Raw genomic sequence first — 20,331 nt, forward strand, 5'->3', positions numbered from 1 at the left:
TTTTTTGTATCCCAATGGCGTGACTAATATCGTGAATTTTTACACCGGGGAAACACGATTTTGTCACACTTTCATTAAGAAATGTTAATCCCTTATGTCGAAGACCCAGGATCGAACCAGGGACCTTTAGCTCTTCAGTCTCACGCTATCCCAAATGAACTATGTCGGCGGTTTAATATGTTTGATATGCAAATGTACGTTACAATACTTACATCGTTTACTCCCGCTTCCTTTACTAGTAATTCAATCGGATTAAGAGAATTAGGAAATTTCCGACAAACTGTAACATTGCATTGGGCTAACCAATAACCACATTGAAGGAAGAATAATATAAAAGAACAAACACGTATTATCATAAATTGGTGGAGAATAGGTTTGAAAGCATGGAGAGGGGTCCCAGTTCTTATTTCAACATACTGAAAACAATGCATTCGTATTATTTCTTTAGGGTTCCCACTACCCCCTTCCGTTTCTCTACCCAGAACCGGCGCTAGGATCTTTGCCACCCGCATGCAATTTCTAAGCGGCCCTGTAACGATCCGGGAATGTGTGGTTCTTTTACGATAATAAAAATTTTAATTATTTGAAATTTCTTAAATAAATTTTGACAGAACAGCCACACGTTGGTTCGCTAAATGTAACGAACCGGTGGGGGGGGGGGTTTGACTAGGCAGGATAATTGTTAAAAACCCGAATATTCAAAAATTCTCATAAGATAAAGCAAAATTTGATAAAGCCACTTCACTTTAATCGTTGAATATAATGATAGAGGGATTATAGCCTTCTCACCGACCCGAATCACTAACAAAATTAAAATGAATTTTAATTAAAGTTAAGATTTATTTATTTGAACTAAAGTTTAAAAAATTCTTGCATTTTACAAGTTACTAAATTCTTAGTAATTGTAAAATATTTTTAATAATTTTTATAAGTGGAACTATCTTTTAGGAAAATAAAAGAAACTCAAGATAGATGAGAAAATAAGAAAAGAATTCAGAAATAATTAGAACATTTAATATAAGTATTCAAAAAATAACATCTTTACAGAATAACAGAAAATAAATTAAATTACATAAATATACTTGAAATTTTTTAAATTAAAATTTTATGGTTTTTGATTTCATATTCACAAAATTAGAAATAATGGTATTAACGTCTAATTCAGCAAATATATCATTTTCAATAGCTATTAACGCCAAACTAACAAGCCTTTTTTGTGACATACTTGTTCTTAAATAGGTTTTAATCAATTTCAACTTGGAAAAGGAACGTTCACCGCTCGCTACACTGACAGGTAAGGTTAATAGTATTCTTAAAGCAATTGAAAAGTTTGGGAAAGATAAATTATTGGACACAATAAAATTAAGAATATCGAAAGGGATTTGAATATTTAAATTATCCTTTCGAAAAATATCCCGGAAAGCACAAAATTCGTCATGTAGTTCTATTGCATTTACAACTTTATTGTCGCCGTCCTCCAAGAGAATCTCTAAATCGTCACAATTGTTTCGTAAATCTTCGTTATTAATTGGTAGTAATCTATACAAAAAATTGAAATTATCATAATATGTTTTTAGTTGTTCAAAACGTTCTATTAACGAACACATTGCAACGTCTAGAAGTGTATAAAACACATTCACTCTAAATTTATCTTCTGGCGATTGTGGTGTTTCGTCATGATGCTCGTAGTCAAATTGTCGTGCCTTCTTTCGTCGTCGAACTTCCGTACCAGTTTTAAATTCTTGTTCTCCATCCACCTCTTCACTCAGTTCTTTTGCCGTTTTAGAACTTCTTTAAAATTTGTATCTTATCGATACTCTTGTAAGAATATTTTTAAGTTTTCGATAGATTGTAAAGCAAGTGTAATGTTCATATTTTTGTCTTGAATCATTTTACTCACAGGGTTTATTTTGTTAAGTAAATCATGCCCAGTTATAAGAGAGCAAATAAATTTGTAGGCGTTTATTTTAGCACATAATCTTTGTGCTTCATGCTGAGTTTCTTTATTAAAATTTTCATTATTTAAAATTTCAAAAAGTACATCGAAAATTTCTCGTAACTGATATCGTAGAGGGCGGATTGCATTAATTTTACTTTCCCATCGCGTTTCTGATGGTTGTTTCAATGATTCTTTTTTTACGAACTTGAAAAGGATTGCCCAACGTTTGTAAGAGAATGAAAAGAAATTGTATATTTCTTGAATAATTACAAAGAAACTAATTGTATCTGCATTCACTTTGGCTGCATCGTTAATGATTAAATTTAGAGTATGTGAAGCACATGGCACGTAAAAAGCTCGAGGATTTTTGTTCAAAAACAAATTTTGGAGCCCATATTTTTTCCCTTTCATATTTGCCCCATTGTGATACTCTTGACCTTGCATGTCTTCAATGGGAATGTTCCATTTTTCCAGTTGTTCCATTATTGTTGAACATAAACCACGCCCTGTGGAATCTGATCCTAAAATGTTTTCTCTGATCTTGACAATTCCATTGTCGCAGTAAACAAAGCGAATAATAATGGTCATTTGTTCTGTTTTACTTGCATCAGGTGTGCAGTCTAAAATTATGGAATAATATTTAGATTTTCGAATTGATAATAAAATTGTATCCCTGATTGCATTACTTAAAGTTTCCAATATTTCATTTTGACTGTCTTTACTCAAATAGTGTACCCTATTGTATTCATTGTAGGGCCCTTTCAACATGATTTTCCATAACGGGATCAAACTTCGCAAACAGTTCGACTACTTTAAAAAAAATTGCCGTTATTCCTTTCATATAATTTATCAGATGATCCGCGAAAAGCTAAATTTTGGCTACCAAGGAATTTTATAATTTCAATCAAGTGTTCTAAAGCACTCGTCCAATGTTTCTTTTCCATTTCATAGATGCTTTGAGTCTGGCAATCAATAGTAGTTTTGTTTTTTAAATTTTTATCAAGTTCCTTCCATTTTAAGAAATTTTTCATGTGAGTTAAACTAGCCTCATGTCTATGCAAAGCTGTACTTACATTTCTCCAATCGTTATAACCTTCTACAAGATTACTTGATTCAGTAGGTGCAAAAAGTTCACAACAAAAGCAAAAAACAGAATTTAAAGTTTCGGAATAAATGAGCCATGTTCTTGGCACGAGCTCCCCGTTTTCCATTTTTCTATTATAATACGTGTCGCCAAATTTACGACCACATGTATCTCTGGGATATATTATATTTTTATTTTGAACAGGCCCCATTTCAATTAAAACAACTCGTAATTTTTCATCAATATTTCCGCATTCACCTGGATCTTCTAAATTTACAGAGACTAACAATGTGTTAGTTTCGTGGTCAACTACAACTAAATCTTCTCCTAACTGTTTTCCACTTAAATCATGCGTCTTATGTTGTTCAATAGTTGCAATAGTACTTTCATGCAAACTGGATGATGTGCGCGGTTCTTCAACTCTGATTTCTGATGTATCGAGTTGGTTACAATCTGCATCAGAATATTTTTACATTTTAACAAATTTATTAAGAGCCCCAGTTTGTTTCTTAATAACTGCTTCTTTCGCAGCATGACGCTTACGATTTTGTGTACCGGATAACTTTTTTTAAAAAATTTTTGATTCCATTTCTGTTTTATACCCACAAGAAATTATTACACAACACGACACAGAGATGAAATAATAGTCCGTACTACGCTACTGTCAGCAACCTACTGAGATGCGTACCATATGACTGGTTAACTAGGAACAAATGTTTTGTACGAAAATTCGTTTCTGCGCATGAAAACCGTTCACCGTTTCACTTTAGATAGACTGCAGTAGACACAACATTCTACAGGCAAGCATTTAGCCTGCTCTCGCTGTAAAACTGTAAACAGCCTGCTGATCAAAGAGGCGGCAATATACATTTTTTTGTTTTAATTTTTATTCGGTGTATCCGGCCTTATTTATTTTAATATTGATCATTCTAAGAATGATCAATATTACATTTTTTGTTTTTATGATAAAAATTTTGTTTCTTAAAAATGAACTTATGAACCGTACCCCCAGCGGCGGCGCCCCCTTCGTAGCGGCGCCCGCATGCATCGCATGTCCTTTCGCCGACCCTGTCTCTACCCAACATATGGAAGTACTTTCAGGATTTTTTTTTATTTTTTTTTTTAACGATCAATTACTCCAGAATAGTTACACAAGTGTTGCTGTGTTGTTAGGGGTTACGGGAGAACCAACTAACGCAATCAGGCAAGACTGCTTATATCTTCTAAGTGCATGTATTTTCTCTTTTTCAAAAGGGAAAACACGCTTTTCGGAAAGGTTAATCTCCCCATGAAACCAGGTAACTCATTTTAATCACGTGCAATGAGGTCATTAGTTTTGTATCGGCCTGGATAAGTCGAGTGGGTAACGTTCAGCCGTCGAACGAATATTAATTCAATTCAATTATGATTATTAAATGAAATTAATAAAACAATTAAAATAAATTGATTACATTACTTATAATTAATAAATTAATTCAGACCACTAGTGTGCTTACTTGAGAAAATGTCTTGAAAAAATTATGTGCGCCATAAAGTCGGATGAAAAAAATGTTCCTACGGCGAGAAGAATTGAATCCGGATCTTTTCCAGCCGATTTGAACTTCGGTCATTCCAACCAAAGGACACCATCGTCTTCAGTCAGTTGCAAGATGACGTTCAGGATGCATAAGGGTTTCTCAACTGATGCTGAGTTAGCTGTTCTTGTACAGAGGTGTAAAAGTTTACCTCCTGGAAAATCGGGATTTTTGCTTCTGCAAAATAGCCAAATCTGCCAGAAGTACCACACCAAAAGGAATCTGCATAATACACTAACTTCGTAGCTGTAGTTGCTTCGGCTGTAATTCAGACAATTTTGTATTCTTTACTATGTTTACAAAGTAAACAAAGTGACTCGAGTAGACCACACAGACGACACTGAATTTCTTCGTCCATTATGAGCTCACTGCATGCTTCATTTTTTTTAATGCGACGAAGAAAAAAGAGTGATGGACAAAGAGACAAAAGAGGGAAACAATGTTAAGTAGTTCAAAGGGTTTTTTTTTTTTTTATTACTCTTCTTCTAAGTTTGGCTACGTCCAAGTTGGACCATAACGGTAGAAACTTTCAGAGTATAATAAGGAATTTTAATAGTTAGAATATGACACATTTCTCAATTTATAGGCTGTCGTGGTTGTTTTAACTTTTCCTCAAGCGAGGCAATGTAAAAAAAAAAAAAATTGTCCCCTGTTCAAATGAAATATCCGAAATTCTGATAAAGCCAGCTTCCATATTAAATGCTGACGGATATAATCAGAAACATAAAACTCTGTGTTTAAAAGATAAAAAAGTGTTTCAGATTTCCGGTCTGTTTTTAGCACAGCTTATTTTATTTGACAAATAAGTCATGTGCTGACGTACAAGATATTCTTAAGAAATGCAGGCAAAATTTAAACCTTTCCGTGCAAAATATTTTTATGCAAACACGAACCCATATTTCTGTTTATAGAATAAATGATAGACGGGTCCTTATTCATTGTAGTTATTGTTGGAGCCAGTGGTGCAATATTTTCCTCTGTGGTTCTTATTTCTAGGTTCATAAATCGTCATTTCACTAAGACTACATTAATTAACGAATAATTAACGTGATTTATAGCATACCTTATTGTATAATCAAATATTCTATATTACATTCAGTAATATATATTTTATATACGAGTATTACAGTAATCCGTGCTGAAATCAGTTACTTATGATTTGTTATGCCACGTTTTCTAAAGAAAATTTGAGATATTACATTATTTTCTTTCTATACTTAATCAAACACAATCATTTAAGAGTTCCATGCACAGGAAGGATTTTAGATCACTTTAAATAAAACGTAATTTATGTTCCATGGATGGCAATAGATGTAAAATGAAAGCAAAACTAATTGACAATTGACATTTATGTCTTTAGGGGTGAAGCAAGATGCTTTTCATATTCCCCGCTATCTGTTGTGGTTACAGTGAGGGTAAAATTTACGAGCAGATCGCTCGCCCTGAATGGGCATGGAGATTATGCATCGCTATAGGAGGCTAATATAGCTTTTAGTCTTCTATATTTGAATATGTCCGTTGCCTCGCATGCTGCAGCTTGCTGAACCAAATCGTTGGGATGTGTGGACGTCTTTAGGAAAAACTTGGATGCTAAGGATTGTAGAAAAGAGAAAATATAGGGAATATTTGTGTCTCTGTGGAGTTGATTGTTCCTAACATACCACGGGGCGTTCAGAATCATTCTCAAGCACTTGTTCTGCACTCGCTGTATTTTGATAATGTTAGCATTAGAGGTGTGGCTCCAGGCCGAAGAGGCATAGGTGATTATAGGACGAATCGTCATCTGGTATAGTTGCAATTTGATTCTGTTGCTGAGCTTGCTATTTCTATTAATTAGCGGGTAGATCTGAGCTATGGCTTTAGATGCTTTTGCACATGCAGACTTGATATGTTGGTTGAAAGATAGCTTTTTGTCGAGAATCACACCCAGGTAATTTGTTTCTGTCTGCCAGGGTATTTTAGTATTGAATAGTAACACATCTCCTCCAGGAGACATTGGCCTTTTTGAGTAAAGAACGGCTGAGCTTTTCAGAAGGTTGATTTCCAGTTTCCACTTGGAGAACCAACCCTCCAGCTTCAGAAGGTTTTCTTGAAGCTTTCTGGTAATGAAATGGGGTCTGAGAGATCTGGTTAGTATTGCCGTATCGTCCGCATACAGGGCCAAAATGGAAGTCATCGGATTGTGTGGGATGTCTGACATGTATACAGAAAACAACAATGGAGCTAGTAGAGATCCCTGCGGCACTCCAGGAAAGATATGGCGCTGGGACGATGGAGAACCGTTGATTTTAACTTGCATTAATCTATTCTGAAGAAATGAATGGATTAGATGAACCATTTTTTGTGAGATACCGGCTGAGATAAGTTTGTGCAGGAGTCCAAAATGCCAGATTTTGTCAAATGCTTTGGATAAGTCTAAGAAAACAGCTCCTGTGCACTGGCGCCAGTTGTAACTGGTGGTGATGTATTCGACAATTCTGTGGATTTTCTGGGTAGTACTATGGTGTTGCCGAAAATCAAACTATTCTTTAGGGAGGATGTTTAGATCATTTACTGAGGTTTGGAGTCGTGAGAGGATGACCTTCTCCGCAACCTTACCCAGATTGGAGATGAGACTGATTCGACGATAATTTTGCGGTAGGTGTGGGTCTTTGCCTGGCTTATGAATAGGAATTACATCAGCCAGTTTCCAGGTGGAAGGAAAATAGCGAAGTCTTAAGATTGCATTTATTATACTGGTCAGGTGCACTACAGCTTTTCGGGGCAGCAGCTTGATTACCCTATTCGAAATGCCATCTGGTCCAGGAGCTTTATTTTTCTTAAGTTTTTAATAATATCATATAATTCAACAGGTGATGCAGGTGCAATATGATCAGCACTGGTATCTGGGAGATTTAAAGCGTCTGACCTGTCTGTGGACTTTGTACAAGTGATTGAAATTTAAGTTGTTATAAGAAGGTTTGCACTGCTCCTTTAGATTCTTTAGTATGGCTTCTGCTTTATCTACATCTGTGTGAACTAGGCCCTGGTTTGAGATTATGGGGGAGGGATCTGTTTTTATTTTTGATGTTTCTCAGTACTCCCAGATAGAGTGATCAATAGGTGAGATAGAGGCTAACCTTTTATCCCAAACTTGGTTTCTGTGAGTTTTAAGTGCATCTCTTACTGCTCCATTCAATCTATTAAGCACTGTCTTGTGCTGAGGAGAGCGAGTGTTACGAAATCTCTTCCAAGCTCTGTTCTTCTCTCTGATCAGGTCCATAATATCCTCAGGTAAACGACCAGGCTTATGAACAGGTTTGTGGAAGGTTGCAACCGTTATAGTGGACTTAATCTGTTGGGTGAGGCTAGTCACTGCAGATTCCACATCTTCTGGTGTGCATATGTGAGGGACGGGTCCAATTTGATCCCTAAGTGCTTTAGGCAGTCTCTCCCATGATATGCCTGAATGAGAGGGAGGAGACAGGCATTCTTGTTCTCCCAATTGCAGTAGAATTGGGTAGTGAACCGACGACAGCTCGTTTAGTGATTTAAGGCAGTACTGTACTTTAAAGTCTTGCAGGATAGTTATATCCAGGATGTCAGCAGTGCCAGACGTACCGAGATGAGTTGGTTCGGTAGGTCCAGCCACAACAGCATAGTTTGATCCTGTGTAGCTAGAAAGGATGCAACCATTTTTATTGGCAGTTTTACTGTTCCAAGCAGGATGTTTTGCATTGAAGTCTCCAGCGATGACGACCGTTCCTTTTACTCCAAGGACGGCATTCAGATCTGAGGTTAATAATGTCTTTAACGGAGGGTTGTAAGCAGAAAATATTTTTAGGTTTCCAATTGAGTTTGTGAGGACATTAATTCCTGTGATTTCGAGGTTAGTGGTTGTAGGGTTGGTTATTGAATGATGGTTGATATAGTTTTTGATAAGAGTGGCTGTACCTCCACCTCTATACCCAAGTCAGTCGTTTCTGTAAATCGGATACCCTCTAATGTTTAGGATGTCGGCAGGCCTCAGGTGAGTTTCATTGATTAGTAATATATCTGGGTTGTCTCTATTATTGAATTCCTGGATTTCTAACAGTTTATTTTTGATACCGTTGGCATTCCAAGCAATAATCCTAAGAGAATTTGGGGCGATTTGTTTCCTATGCTTCAGAGAGTGCAGATAATATGGATTGGGTTTGCTGTAAGAATCTTTTTGTAACACTTAGTGATGGATTTGAGTTGCTGAAATCCTGCAGCATGTTTGCAAGAGAAGAGGTGATAATAGCTGATAGATTCGAATGTGGATTATTCAGGTTCTGGGTTTGTACTATCTGTTTGGAGCGGACCACATCAGCAAATGTTCTCGCTTGATGTTGAAGATTCATTTTTCTTAAGGGGCTCAGTTAATGATGGGCGAGCACCTGTTGTCATGATCTCACTCTTGGAGGACTGAGGAGCCTGAGGTTCAGGAACTCTCGCACTAGATGACGAGGTAGACCGATGATCTGGATCGCTCCATCTGTTTTTCGGGTGATGTATACACCCTCTATAATTAGCAGGGTGAGAACCCCCCACAATTAGCGCACTTAGCAGGGTTGAATTTTGGCTTGGCGCAGGTGTTTGTGGGGTGATTCTCGCCACATTTTAGGCATCTGAACTGAGCTTTGCATAGCTTCTGGGTATGGCCAAATTTTTGGCATCTGTGGCACTGCCCAGAAGATGCTTTCTTTCTCAATGGTTCTGGGGTGATTTTGAGTCCACAGATTGATTTTAGATTATAGATGTCTTTGTAAATGTTATGAATTTCTACTAAGACTAAAGGCATAGGTGTCTTATTTGATCTAAACATTCTAGTGACCTTTATGGGAGGTAGATCCTGTAAGTTAAGGTCAGTAACTATTTCATCCGTGTCAATATCTTCGGAGACTCCTCGTAGGACCACTTTGAGATTTTTTTCGGAGGCAAGTGAAAATGTGTGATATTGAGTTCCTCTTGCGTCCAGTTCCTTTGTAAGATTTCTATAATCAGCCACCGTGGTGGGCTGAATTTGTATGCCTTCGTCTACATTTTAGCAGATCTATAACTTATTTGTAAGTTAGCCATGATGGTTCTGAGTGTTGTCCATCTCTGCTTTTCCCTTAGGATAATCGGTGGCACCTTTTCATTGGGGGAGGCAGAGGGATCTGTAATGGGAACGTCCTCGTCCATACCAACATCATTTGTTGGCTCACCAGCGAGAGTTTTTTCTCTTCTTACGAGCGTGGATTTCTCCTTGATCAGAAGAATTAGAGGTAGAGACAACTAGATTGAGTTTTTCCTCCATTTGAGGAGAATCTTCATTTTTCTCAACGTCGACTTCAGGTGAAAAATACAAGTTTAAGTAGCCGGGCCAATCCCGTTCATACTTTTTGAGAAGCTTTTTAATAAAAGTGAGTGCTAGCCTTTTATCGAGTAACTCGATAATGATGTCGGGGTCAATCATGCTAGTAGGCCATGTCAGCTTGAACTTCTTTTGGAGTTTATCAATAAGTACAAAAACAAATCCGTGAATACGTCTAGGTCAGGTAGGCTCATATCGTTTTAACTGCGTATGAGTGTTAATAAAAATCCCGCAAGTCTAAAGACCTGCCAGCAGAAATTTTTTATAGAGTATCCCTCAGCAGCAAAGGACTGCCAGCAATACCAAGCGTAGACTAAAGAAAGCAATAGCAATTAATTTGCATCTAATCAAAGTCTTACCTTGATATTTCATATTTCATAAAATGAACAACGCTTCGAACATTCTAAAACAACTTATCCACGGTATCAAATCGGAAAATCGGAAAATCAAAATCATATCATAGGCATAATTAAAAGTTCACCAAAGCTAACACAAGAAAAAATAATTAAAATAAATTTTTAATAAGAATATCAGTTAGGTGTGTCATGTATATTATATATTTTAAGAGATTTTTTTAATTTTCAAAAATTTTTATTAAAGTATAGAATTTATAATATTTCTTTCTTATATTTTATATATATTTTAATGAGAAATTTTTATTTTTCTTGCATGCTTTTGAAATGTGTCATTAAGAACATATAGTTTCAGAATTAGGATGTTGATATTTTGCTATTATGATGTAATATTTAAAATTAAATTAATTCTCTTCTTCTTCTTTGGTGCATCAATCCGAAGATTGGTTAGTTACAGCAGCACATCACAACATCCTGTCTTGCGACCTCCTTTTTATCTCTTCATAACTCTTAGCGCCAGTTAGCATGATTATGTTATTTATGTATGAAATTCTTAGTCTGCCTCGTGGTCTCGTTCCTTCTACAGTCCCTAGTCCCTTCCATTATTTCTGCAATCAGTCCCCGATGCCCCAAATGGTGTCCAATTAGGCTTTTTCTTCTCTTATTGACGTGTTTCATTAATGACCGCTCTTTATGAACTATATTTAGAACTTCTTCATTACTTTTCTTTTTCATTACTTTTTCATTATTTCAAGGCTTACTCCAAGTCAAGAAAGACTATCAGAGTATTTTGATTCTTCTCAAATCTTCTTTCGATAACTGTTCTTAGAGCTAGGATTGCTTCTCTTGTCCCCTACTGTTTCCTGAATCCAAACTGCTCATTTCCAACATATTCTTCAACATCCTTTGTTAGTCTTTTTTGTATAATTTTGAGTAGTATTTTTGAAACGTGTCATATTAAGTTTATTGTTCGATGATTTTCACACTTGTTTGCATTATTTACTTTAGGAATGAGTATGATAGAGCACTGTGTAAAATCTTTGGGGGGGGGGGGGATGATCCCCGTTTCATAAACATCCTTTATGATCTTGAAAAGATATGACTAAGTTATGTTTCCTGAGTACTTTATTAATTCTGAAGGGATGTTATCAAAGCCTGGTGCCTTGTTGGCTGACAATTCTTTCGGTGCCCATTCAAATTCATCTTTTAATATAGTTGGACCAATTTCTTCCACATCAAGTCTTGTTTCATATTCAGTAGCCTTCGCGTCTAGATCTTTTTCACTATATAGATCTAAGTACTCCATCCATCTTTCCGAAATTTCTTCCTTATCTATAAGTATGTTCCCCTGTTTATTTTTGATAATTGTACTTCTTGTCTTGTTATGCTGACTTATTCCTTTTATAATGTTGTAAGCTTTATCAATTCTCCCAGTCTTCTTCTATTTCTTTACATTTCTCTGTATACCATTGTTCTTTTGTTTCTTTACACTTTCTATTTATCATATTTTTTATATGTTTATATTTGTCTTTGCTTTCTTCCTTTAGGAAGGTTTTGTATTTCCTTCGTTCATCTAGAATGTCCTGGGTGATCCATGGCTTTTTTATTCCTTAATCCTATGCAGTCATTGGCGGCCTTGATGATTGTATCCTTCAAACGAGTCCATTTCTCCTCTATGTTTTTCTTTTCCCTCTCTCCCTTTTTAATGCTTTCATCAGTTTGTTATTTATAGTTTTTATGGTTAACTGGTAACTTTTGTATGATTTTACTTGATTTTTAAATCTATTTCTTGTCATAATATAATCTATTTGGTACCTTCCTATATCCCCTGGCATTTTCCAAGTATACCTTCTTCTTTTTGGTACCTCATACCAGGTATTAGTAATGATCAGATTGAATTGGTGGCAGAACTCTAAATGTCTATCTTCTCTTTCATTTCGACATCCAAGTCTGTACTTTCCCACCTCTCTACCATCTTTGCCTTCACCAATGACGGCATTCCAATCACCCATGACAATAAGATTATCTTCCTTTTTGGTGAGCTTGATCAAATTCTCAATATTTACACATACTCTCTCAACTCATCATCACTGGTCGCTAGTAGGCATGTAAGCTTGTATTATTATAATATGTGTTAGTTTTGCTTCTAGTTTTACCATTATCAGTCTGTTACTACATTTTACTGGGTTGATTTTCTTCCCCATTCCCCATTGAGAACCACCGTGACTCCATTTTTTGCTGTCTCATCACCTGAATAAATGATTTTGTAATCACCACTCCAAAAGTCTCCAGTTCCAGTCCATCTCATTTCACTAATTCCCAATACGGCTATTTTTAATCTATCCATTTCTCTCTTCAACTTTTCCAATTTTCCAATTTGAAGGGGGGGAGGGGAGGGGAGGGGCTCATATTCCACATCCCAATAAATGTACAAGGATTTCGCTGGTTTACGACCTGGGAAGACTTGCTTCTTCTCCTGCCGTGCACAAGTATTGAGCCGTTGTGCGCTTTACTATCTTTTAGAATGTCTTTACTATCTTACTAGGGAAAAATAGAACAAGGTGGTATCTCCTTAGCTTCCTTGTCCAGCAACAGCCTTCTAGAGAGGCTCAGTATAGTATAGTATAGTATAGTATAGTATAGTATAGTATAGTATAGTATAGTATATATATTATAGTATCGTAACAACGGTAGCCTCTGAAACTATTTTATTTTCGGTACTTCAATTTATTAATACTTTCTAAAGTCATTTACATAGGATGCATTATTCAAAAAATAATAAAATACGCTAATAATAATTTTACACGTATAATATACATTAATAATAATATATATATATATATATATAATGAGACATATTTCCTGTACAGTACAAAGATTCAGTACGAAATGCAGAGTACTTAATTCTTTATAAATATAAATATACTTTTTAAACTAAATTTTTATCGCAGTTTATTATCTTTCAAAGAAATTACATGAGTGTAGGGTACATTTTGTTATATGTTATTAACATTATTATGATTAGGACAATGTAATACTATAATTAATGTTTAAATGAATCAAAATTGCAACTTACAGTTACAGTTTTACATTAAAACAATTAAACAGCTATATTTGCATTTGTGTCATTTACGTTTCGATTTTACAATTCATTTTTATTCACAATTCACATTAACAATTACTTTTTTTGTTAACATGCAAAAGATAATGCTATATGCATTCATTCCACTTTTCACGATAATAATTAAAAATAAAAAAATAAAAAATTATTATTTTTTTTTTTTTTAGTTCACAGTTACACAAGGTAGATAATGTGATCACATGCTGCATTTTACATTTTATTATATATTTCTTTTTTTTTATTTGACAAAGTGTTATCTTTATCATACGGCTATTTACATTTAGACTATTCACATATTATATTTTCTGTTTAGTACAGAAAATATAATATGTGAATTTTATTATATTCACATATTATATTTTATTAAGGTATTGTGACTTGGAAGTTAATTGTAGTGATTGGCTAATGAGGATTTTTTAATTAAGCCGTGCCTAATCCCACCTACTTCGAAGCTAGGGTTAGCTTTTATGAAGAGAGTGGGATTAGCATACGCTCAATTATTTTAAATACATTAAAAGTTTACATGTAATTTTTATCGACAGTATCGTTAAATTTTAAATAATATTTACAAAATAAATGTTATTCATTTATAAACTGAAGCGAATGGATAATTCAAATTTCTCAGTTACTCTGCTAAAATATTCTCATTCTCTCCTAGATCTGATCTACTATTAAAAGTAGATTAGATCTAGAGGTAGCGTTTATATTTTTATGTTATGTATGTATATCACACTTCTATTAAATCTTTCCCTGGGTTTAACGGAAAAGGATGAAAACCGCCTTACGAAGTGGCTTCACAAAGAAAACTTAATAACTTGTATGGTTATTAGGTACAGCACAAAAGTCAACGACTTTCAGTAATGCTTCAGTCCAATTCCTTTTTGGTGACACAGTAAAACGTATAGCGCCAACACCGTTTGCAATAAGCATTGCAAGAATTTCTCTTGCAATTTGTTTCCGAGTTTGTTTCAGACTAAGTATTATATTGTTCTCTATGGTCCGATGGATCCTTCCAACAAGACAGTACCCAGCGGTCAAGGCTCGCATTGTGCAAACATGGTTCAAAGAGTATATTCAGCCATCTCGTGTGCTCTCCTGGCTGTCTAATTTTCCAGATTTGAATCTCGTCGAACATTTGTGGGATTATAATGTTTTGACTCAGTGAGATGAGAAGCGTGGCAAAGCTGCTTTTTCTTTCACTTCCACTAAAATACCACTGCTTGGATCTATTTGTTCACAAAACATTTCCGAATACATCAAAACTAAATAACTGAATTCGTACAATAATTTTACACTTCAAAATTGTTCAATAAGCACTTACAGTATTATTAAGAGTTTTGGCATTTTGGCAGTATCTCTTAAGACCAGCAAATTCTCCATTACTCTTATTATAAAAAAATCATTACATCTTTCGATATAATGATTTTTTTTATAATAAGAAGTAATGAATAAAGAGGATTGAACAAAATTTTGTTCGATCCCTGTAAACTCCTGTTCTGAGATAAATATTCTAATGCTTTCATTCGAGGCAATACAAGACACAGTCTGCCAACGTGAAATCCAATTCTCTTAGAGCTCTGAAAAAAAAATAAAAATTTTTTTTAAATCATCGACCTGTTTCATATAAAATGTGTTATCGCAAAAAAAAAAAAAAAAAAAAAAAAATATTGTACCCGTAAAAAAAAATTGTCTAAGCACTGAGAAAATCAGATTGTCTGTAATTTGTGTTTATTTTATTATTTATTTATTTATTGACATGAGATATTCTGTAGCTCTTGTTACACCAAAGAGTCAAACGTGAAAATTTTTGTCCCCAAGATTTTCGAATATTGCTAGTTCTTCTTCTTCTTCTTCTTCTTCTTCTTCTTATTATTATTATTATTAATTATTTAGCGAAATAAAATCATAATGTGTACATTTTTATGACTATTAACAATCCGGAATAGTTTTACAATGGAAAATATAAACGTTATCAACCGTTTAATTTCAAATTTGAAATAAAATTAAAAAAAAAAAAAAATTAAAAGTTGAAGTATTGAATATTGAAATATTAATTTTAAGTATTGTTCCCATTTATTAAATTTCAATTACTAAATCCGTTGGACCCATATTCTCACATAAAATGACATTAGTACGTTGTAGCAAATGATAACTGTGAAGGCACATTGAATTGTTATTATGTTATAATTTCGTGTTTGAATTTCTAGCCTTCTGGGCAATAGCGAGAACTCTTTTTTAGAACTATAAACTTATAAAACAACTCAAGAATTATGGATTTAAGTGTTTTCGGACTCTGGGTTCTTGTAATCTGCTGTTCGCTGTACTCTGCTATTTCAAGGATTACTGGGTTAGTGTAGATTGTGACATTTGTAAAGAATTTCGCGGTTGTTTCGCATATGAAAGTTTTAATCTACGAACCACGGTGCGCTAGCTGCTATTCGCAAGCATTTGTTCTGGATGAGTTGCAGTTTCACGATGTTTGAATCTACCGTCTGGACCATAACTCAGGACCTTCCTGATTATAAATCTGGTATAGGAGCAACGGAGTTCTTTGATTAGCCGATTACATCGATTGAGTAACGGATATTATTGCCTTATAATCATGTTTGCTTTGAAAAAGTATAATCGACATGGTTGTGAAGTGAAGCTCTTCATCTAATTGTAGTACTAAATAGTTGACAACTATTTTCCAAACAGTGACCACTTTGCCCTTTGGGTAAGCTTGTCTTCCTGTAAATAGCACTGCAGTATCCTTTGCGTTGGCATCTGTTTTTAATTTCTTAAACCTTGTTCTAGTTCGAATATTGCACTTTGTAGTTGCATTAATTCAGATGGCGGAGGGCAAATTGAAGCCTTTGAAGCTTTTTTTATACATATATTACGGTATTTAATTTAATTAACTTTCATCAAACTCACACCGTTCAGACAGATATTGTTGCATGTCGGACAACACTATAAACAATTGACAATTGACAATTGACATTTATGTCTTTAGGGGTGAAGCAAGATGCTTTTCATATCCCCCGCTATCTGTTGTGGTTACAGTGAAGGTAAAATTTATGAGCAGATTGCTCGCCCTGATTGGGCATGGAGATTATGCATCACTAAAGGAGGCCAATATAGCTTTTGGTCTTCTATATTTGAATATGTCCGTTGGATTGTATGCTGTAGCTTGTTGAACCAAATCGTTGGGATGTGTGGACGTCTTTAGGAAAAACTTGGTGGCTAAGGATCGTAGAAAAGAGAAAATATAGGGAATATTTGTGTCTCTGTGGAGTTGAATGTTTCTAACATACCACGGGGCGTTCAAAATCATTCTCAGGCACTTGTTCTGCACTCGCTGTATTTTGATGATGTTAGCATTAGAGGTGTGGCTCCAGGCCGGAGAGGCATAGGTGATTATAGGACGAATTGTCATCTGGTATAGTTGCAATTTGATTCTGTTGCTGAGCTTGCTATTTCTATTAATTAGCGGATAGATCAGAGTTATGGCTTTAGATGCCTTTGTGCATGCAGACTTGGTGTGTTGATTGAAAGATAGCTTTTTGTCGAGAATTACACCCAGGTAATTTGTTTCTGACTGCCAGGGAATTTTAGTATTGAATAGTAACAAATCTCCTGCAGGAGACATTGGCCTTTTTGAGAAAAGAACGGCTGAGCTTTTCTGGGGGTTGACTTCCAATCTCCACTTAGAGAACCAACCCTCCAGCTTTAGAATGTTTTCTTGAAGCTTTCTGGTAATGAAAAGGGGTCTGAGAGATCTGGTTAGTATTGCCGTATCGTCCGCATATAGGGCCAAAATGGAAGTCATCGGGTTGTGCGGGATGTCTGACATGTATATAGAGAACAGTAATGGAGCCAGTAGAGATCCCTGCGGCACTCCAGCAAAGATGTGGCGCTGGGAGGATGTAGAACCGTTGATTTTTACTTGCATTGATCTATTTTGAAGATATGAGTGGATTAAATGAACCATTCCAGGTGAGATGCCGGCTGAGATAAGCTTGTGCAGGAGTCCAAAATGCCAGATTTTGTCAAATGCTTTGGATAAGTCTAGGAAAACAGCGCCTGTGCACTGGCGCCAGTTGTAGCTGGTTGTGATGTATTCAACAATTCTGTGGATTTGCTGGGTAGTACTATGGTGTTGCCTAAAACCAAACTGTTCTTTTGGAAGGATGTTTAGGTCATTTATTGAGGTCTGAAGTCGTGAGAGGATGACCTTCTCTGCAACCTTACCCAGATTTGAGATGAGACTGATTGGACGATAATTTTGGGGTAGGTGTGAGTCTTTGCCAGGCTTATGTATGGGAATTACGTCAGCCAGTTTCAAGGTGGAAGGAAAATAGTGAAATCTTAAAATTGCATTTATTATACTGGTCAGGTACACTACTGCCCTCCGGGGCAGAAGTTTAATCACACGATTAGTAATGCCGTCTGGTCCAGGAGCTTTTTTGTTCTTTAAATTTTTAATAATGTCATATATCTCAGCAGGTGATGTTGATGCAATATGGTCAGTGCTGGTGATAGGAAGTTTGAGTGAGTGTCTGACCTTGCTGTGAATCTTATATATGTGGTCAAAGTCAAGGTTTCCATACGAAGGCCTGCATTGCTCTTCCAAGCTGTGCGCTATAACCTCTGCTTTGTCCACATCTGTGTGAGCAAGGCCCTGATCAGTTAATATTGGGGGAAGGGATCTGCCTTTGTTTTTGGTATTTTTCAGTAGTCCCCAGATGGAGTGATCACTAGGTGAAATGGAGAATAACTTTTCATCCCATACATAGTCTCTATGAGCTTTCAGTGCATCTCTTACTTCCCCATTTAGTCTGTTTAGATTTGTTTTATCTTGTGGTGCACACGTGTTACGGAATCTTTTTCGAGCTCTGTTTTTGTCTCTGATTAAGTTCATGATGTCTTCAGGCAAACGATCTGGCTTGCGGGCAGATTTGTAGGAGGAAGCTTCCTTTATAGCAGAATTAATTTGTTGTGTGAGATTTGTAACTGCAGTTTCTACTTCTTCTTTTGTGAGTATGTGAGGAACAGGTCCAATATAATCCTTGAGTGCTGCTGACGGTCTTTCCCATACAATGTAGGAGTGAGGAGGACACAGGAATTCTTGATTTCCCAGCTGTAGTAGAATTGGATTGTGATCGGATGATAGTTCATCCATAGATATGATACTGTACTGAAGTTTAATATCCTGCAGGATAGCTATATCCAGGATGTCAGCAGTGCCGAACGTACTGAGATGAGTTGGTTCGGTGGGGCCTGCCACAACAGCGTTGCTTGATCCTAAGTAATTGAAAAGGATGCAACCATTCTTGTTTGTGGTTGAACAATTCCACGCAGGATGCTTGGAATTCAGATTCCCGGCAATAATGGTGGGCCCTCTGTGCCTAAGATGGCATTTAGATCAGAGTGAAGTAGAGATTTTTGGGGAGGGTTGTAAGCTGAGTAGATTTTCAGTTTGCCAGTGGAGCTGGTGACTACTTCCACTCCTGTGATCTCAAGGTTAGTGGTTGAAGGAATGCTCACAGAGTGGTGCTTAATGTAGTTTTTAATGAAGATGGCAGTGCCACCGCCTCTGTAGAGTAGTCTGTCATTTCTGTATAGGTGATAGCCCCTTATTGTAGGATTGTCTGAGGGTCTTAGATGAGTTTCACTGATTAGAATAACATCTGGCTGATACCTAGATGTGAAGGCATGGAGTTCCAGGATTTTGTTTTTGAGGGGCCATTTGCGTTCCAAGCAACTATTTGAAGAGATGCTGGAATGAGTTTGTTACTATTCATTTATGAGAGCTGTGAGGATGACCTGTGTTTCACGAAGAAATCTTTTAGTGGAGGTTTCAGTAGGATTTGATAGGCTAAAATTTTGTAGCATGTTTGCTAGTGAGGCCGTGATAATAGCTGTTAGGTTTTTAGGTGCTCTTGGTTGATTTTGTTCTGGAATTGGCCTAATTGTGCGGGTCACATCGGCATAACTTCTTGTTTGCTTTTGGTTGGAGGTCTCCGACTGTGGCCGCTGAGTCTCCGGTTTTGATGTCTGGGCCGCTGGTGTTCTTGTACTGTAGGAGGAGGGCTGACTGATTGCCTCCATCCGTCTGTTCTTTGGGTGTTGAGTACATCCTTTGTAGTTCGCCGGATGAGGGCCACTGCAGTTGGCACATTTGGCCGAGGTGGTCTTTGGCTTAGTGCAGGTATTGGTTGGGTGGCTGTCTCCACATTTTAAACATCTATATTCTGCTCTGCATAGATTCTGGGCATGGCCAAACTTTTGGCACCTGTGGCACTGCCCAGAAGATGATCTTTTACGGAGTGGTTCCGGTGTGACGATGAGACCACAGACTGTTTTTAAGTTGTAGATATCCTTATATATTTTGTGAATCTCAACAAGGACTAATGGCATGGGAGTTTTGTCTGTTTTGTACATTCTGCTGACCTTGACTGGTGGCAGATCCTGAGAATTTAGGTCAGCAGCGATTTCTGCTGTGTCAATGTCTTCACAGACACCACGAAGGACTACTTTTAAGTTTTTTTCGGAGCTGAGCGCAAAGGTATGATACTGGATGCCTCTGTCGTCCAGTTCCTTGGTCAACCTTCCATAGTCTGTCACTGTTGCTGGCTGAATTTTTATGCTTTCATCCATGTTTTTGGCCTTAATGAAGCCAATATGCAGATTGGACATTGTGGATCGTAAAGCTGCCCACGTTTGTTTTTCTCTAAGGATGACCGGAGGCACCTTTTCTTTGGGAGAAGTAGCGGCGTCCGAACCCTGAGAATCCTGTTCCATTACAGTATTGTCATTGTGCGGTTCTTCTGTTGTTCTTCGCTTTTTGCGAGCACGCACTTCTACAAAGTCTGAAGGAGTAGAAGGCATCGACTCTAAATGATCTTCAGCGACAGCG

The 20,331-nt window shown here is 36.4% G+C and overlaps 1 protein-coding gene across 1 annotated transcript in view; it reads left to right on the forward strand.

Annotated features, from left to right (window-relative positions):
- The window catches only part of LOC150094313 (uncharacterized), a 244,464-nt gene that overhangs the window by 197,050 nt on the left and 27,083 nt on the right, over nt 1–20,331 (forward strand). The window contains exon 4 of the mRNA XM_090411934.1: nt 1,240–1,294. Coding sequence (XP_090268060.1) covers nt 1,240–1,294 — 55 coding nt within the window. The remainder of the gene's footprint in view (nt 1–1,239; nt 1,295–20,331) is intronic.

Source organism: Typopeltis vanoorti, chromosome 22 (assembly GCF_054136105.1).
Source record: "Typopeltis vanoorti isolate ZY-2024b chromosome 22, IOZ_Tvanoo_1.0, whole genome shotgun sequence".
Classification (NCBI taxonomy): domain Eukaryota; kingdom Metazoa; phylum Arthropoda; class Arachnida; order Uropygi; family Thelyphonidae; genus Typopeltis; species Typopeltis vanoorti.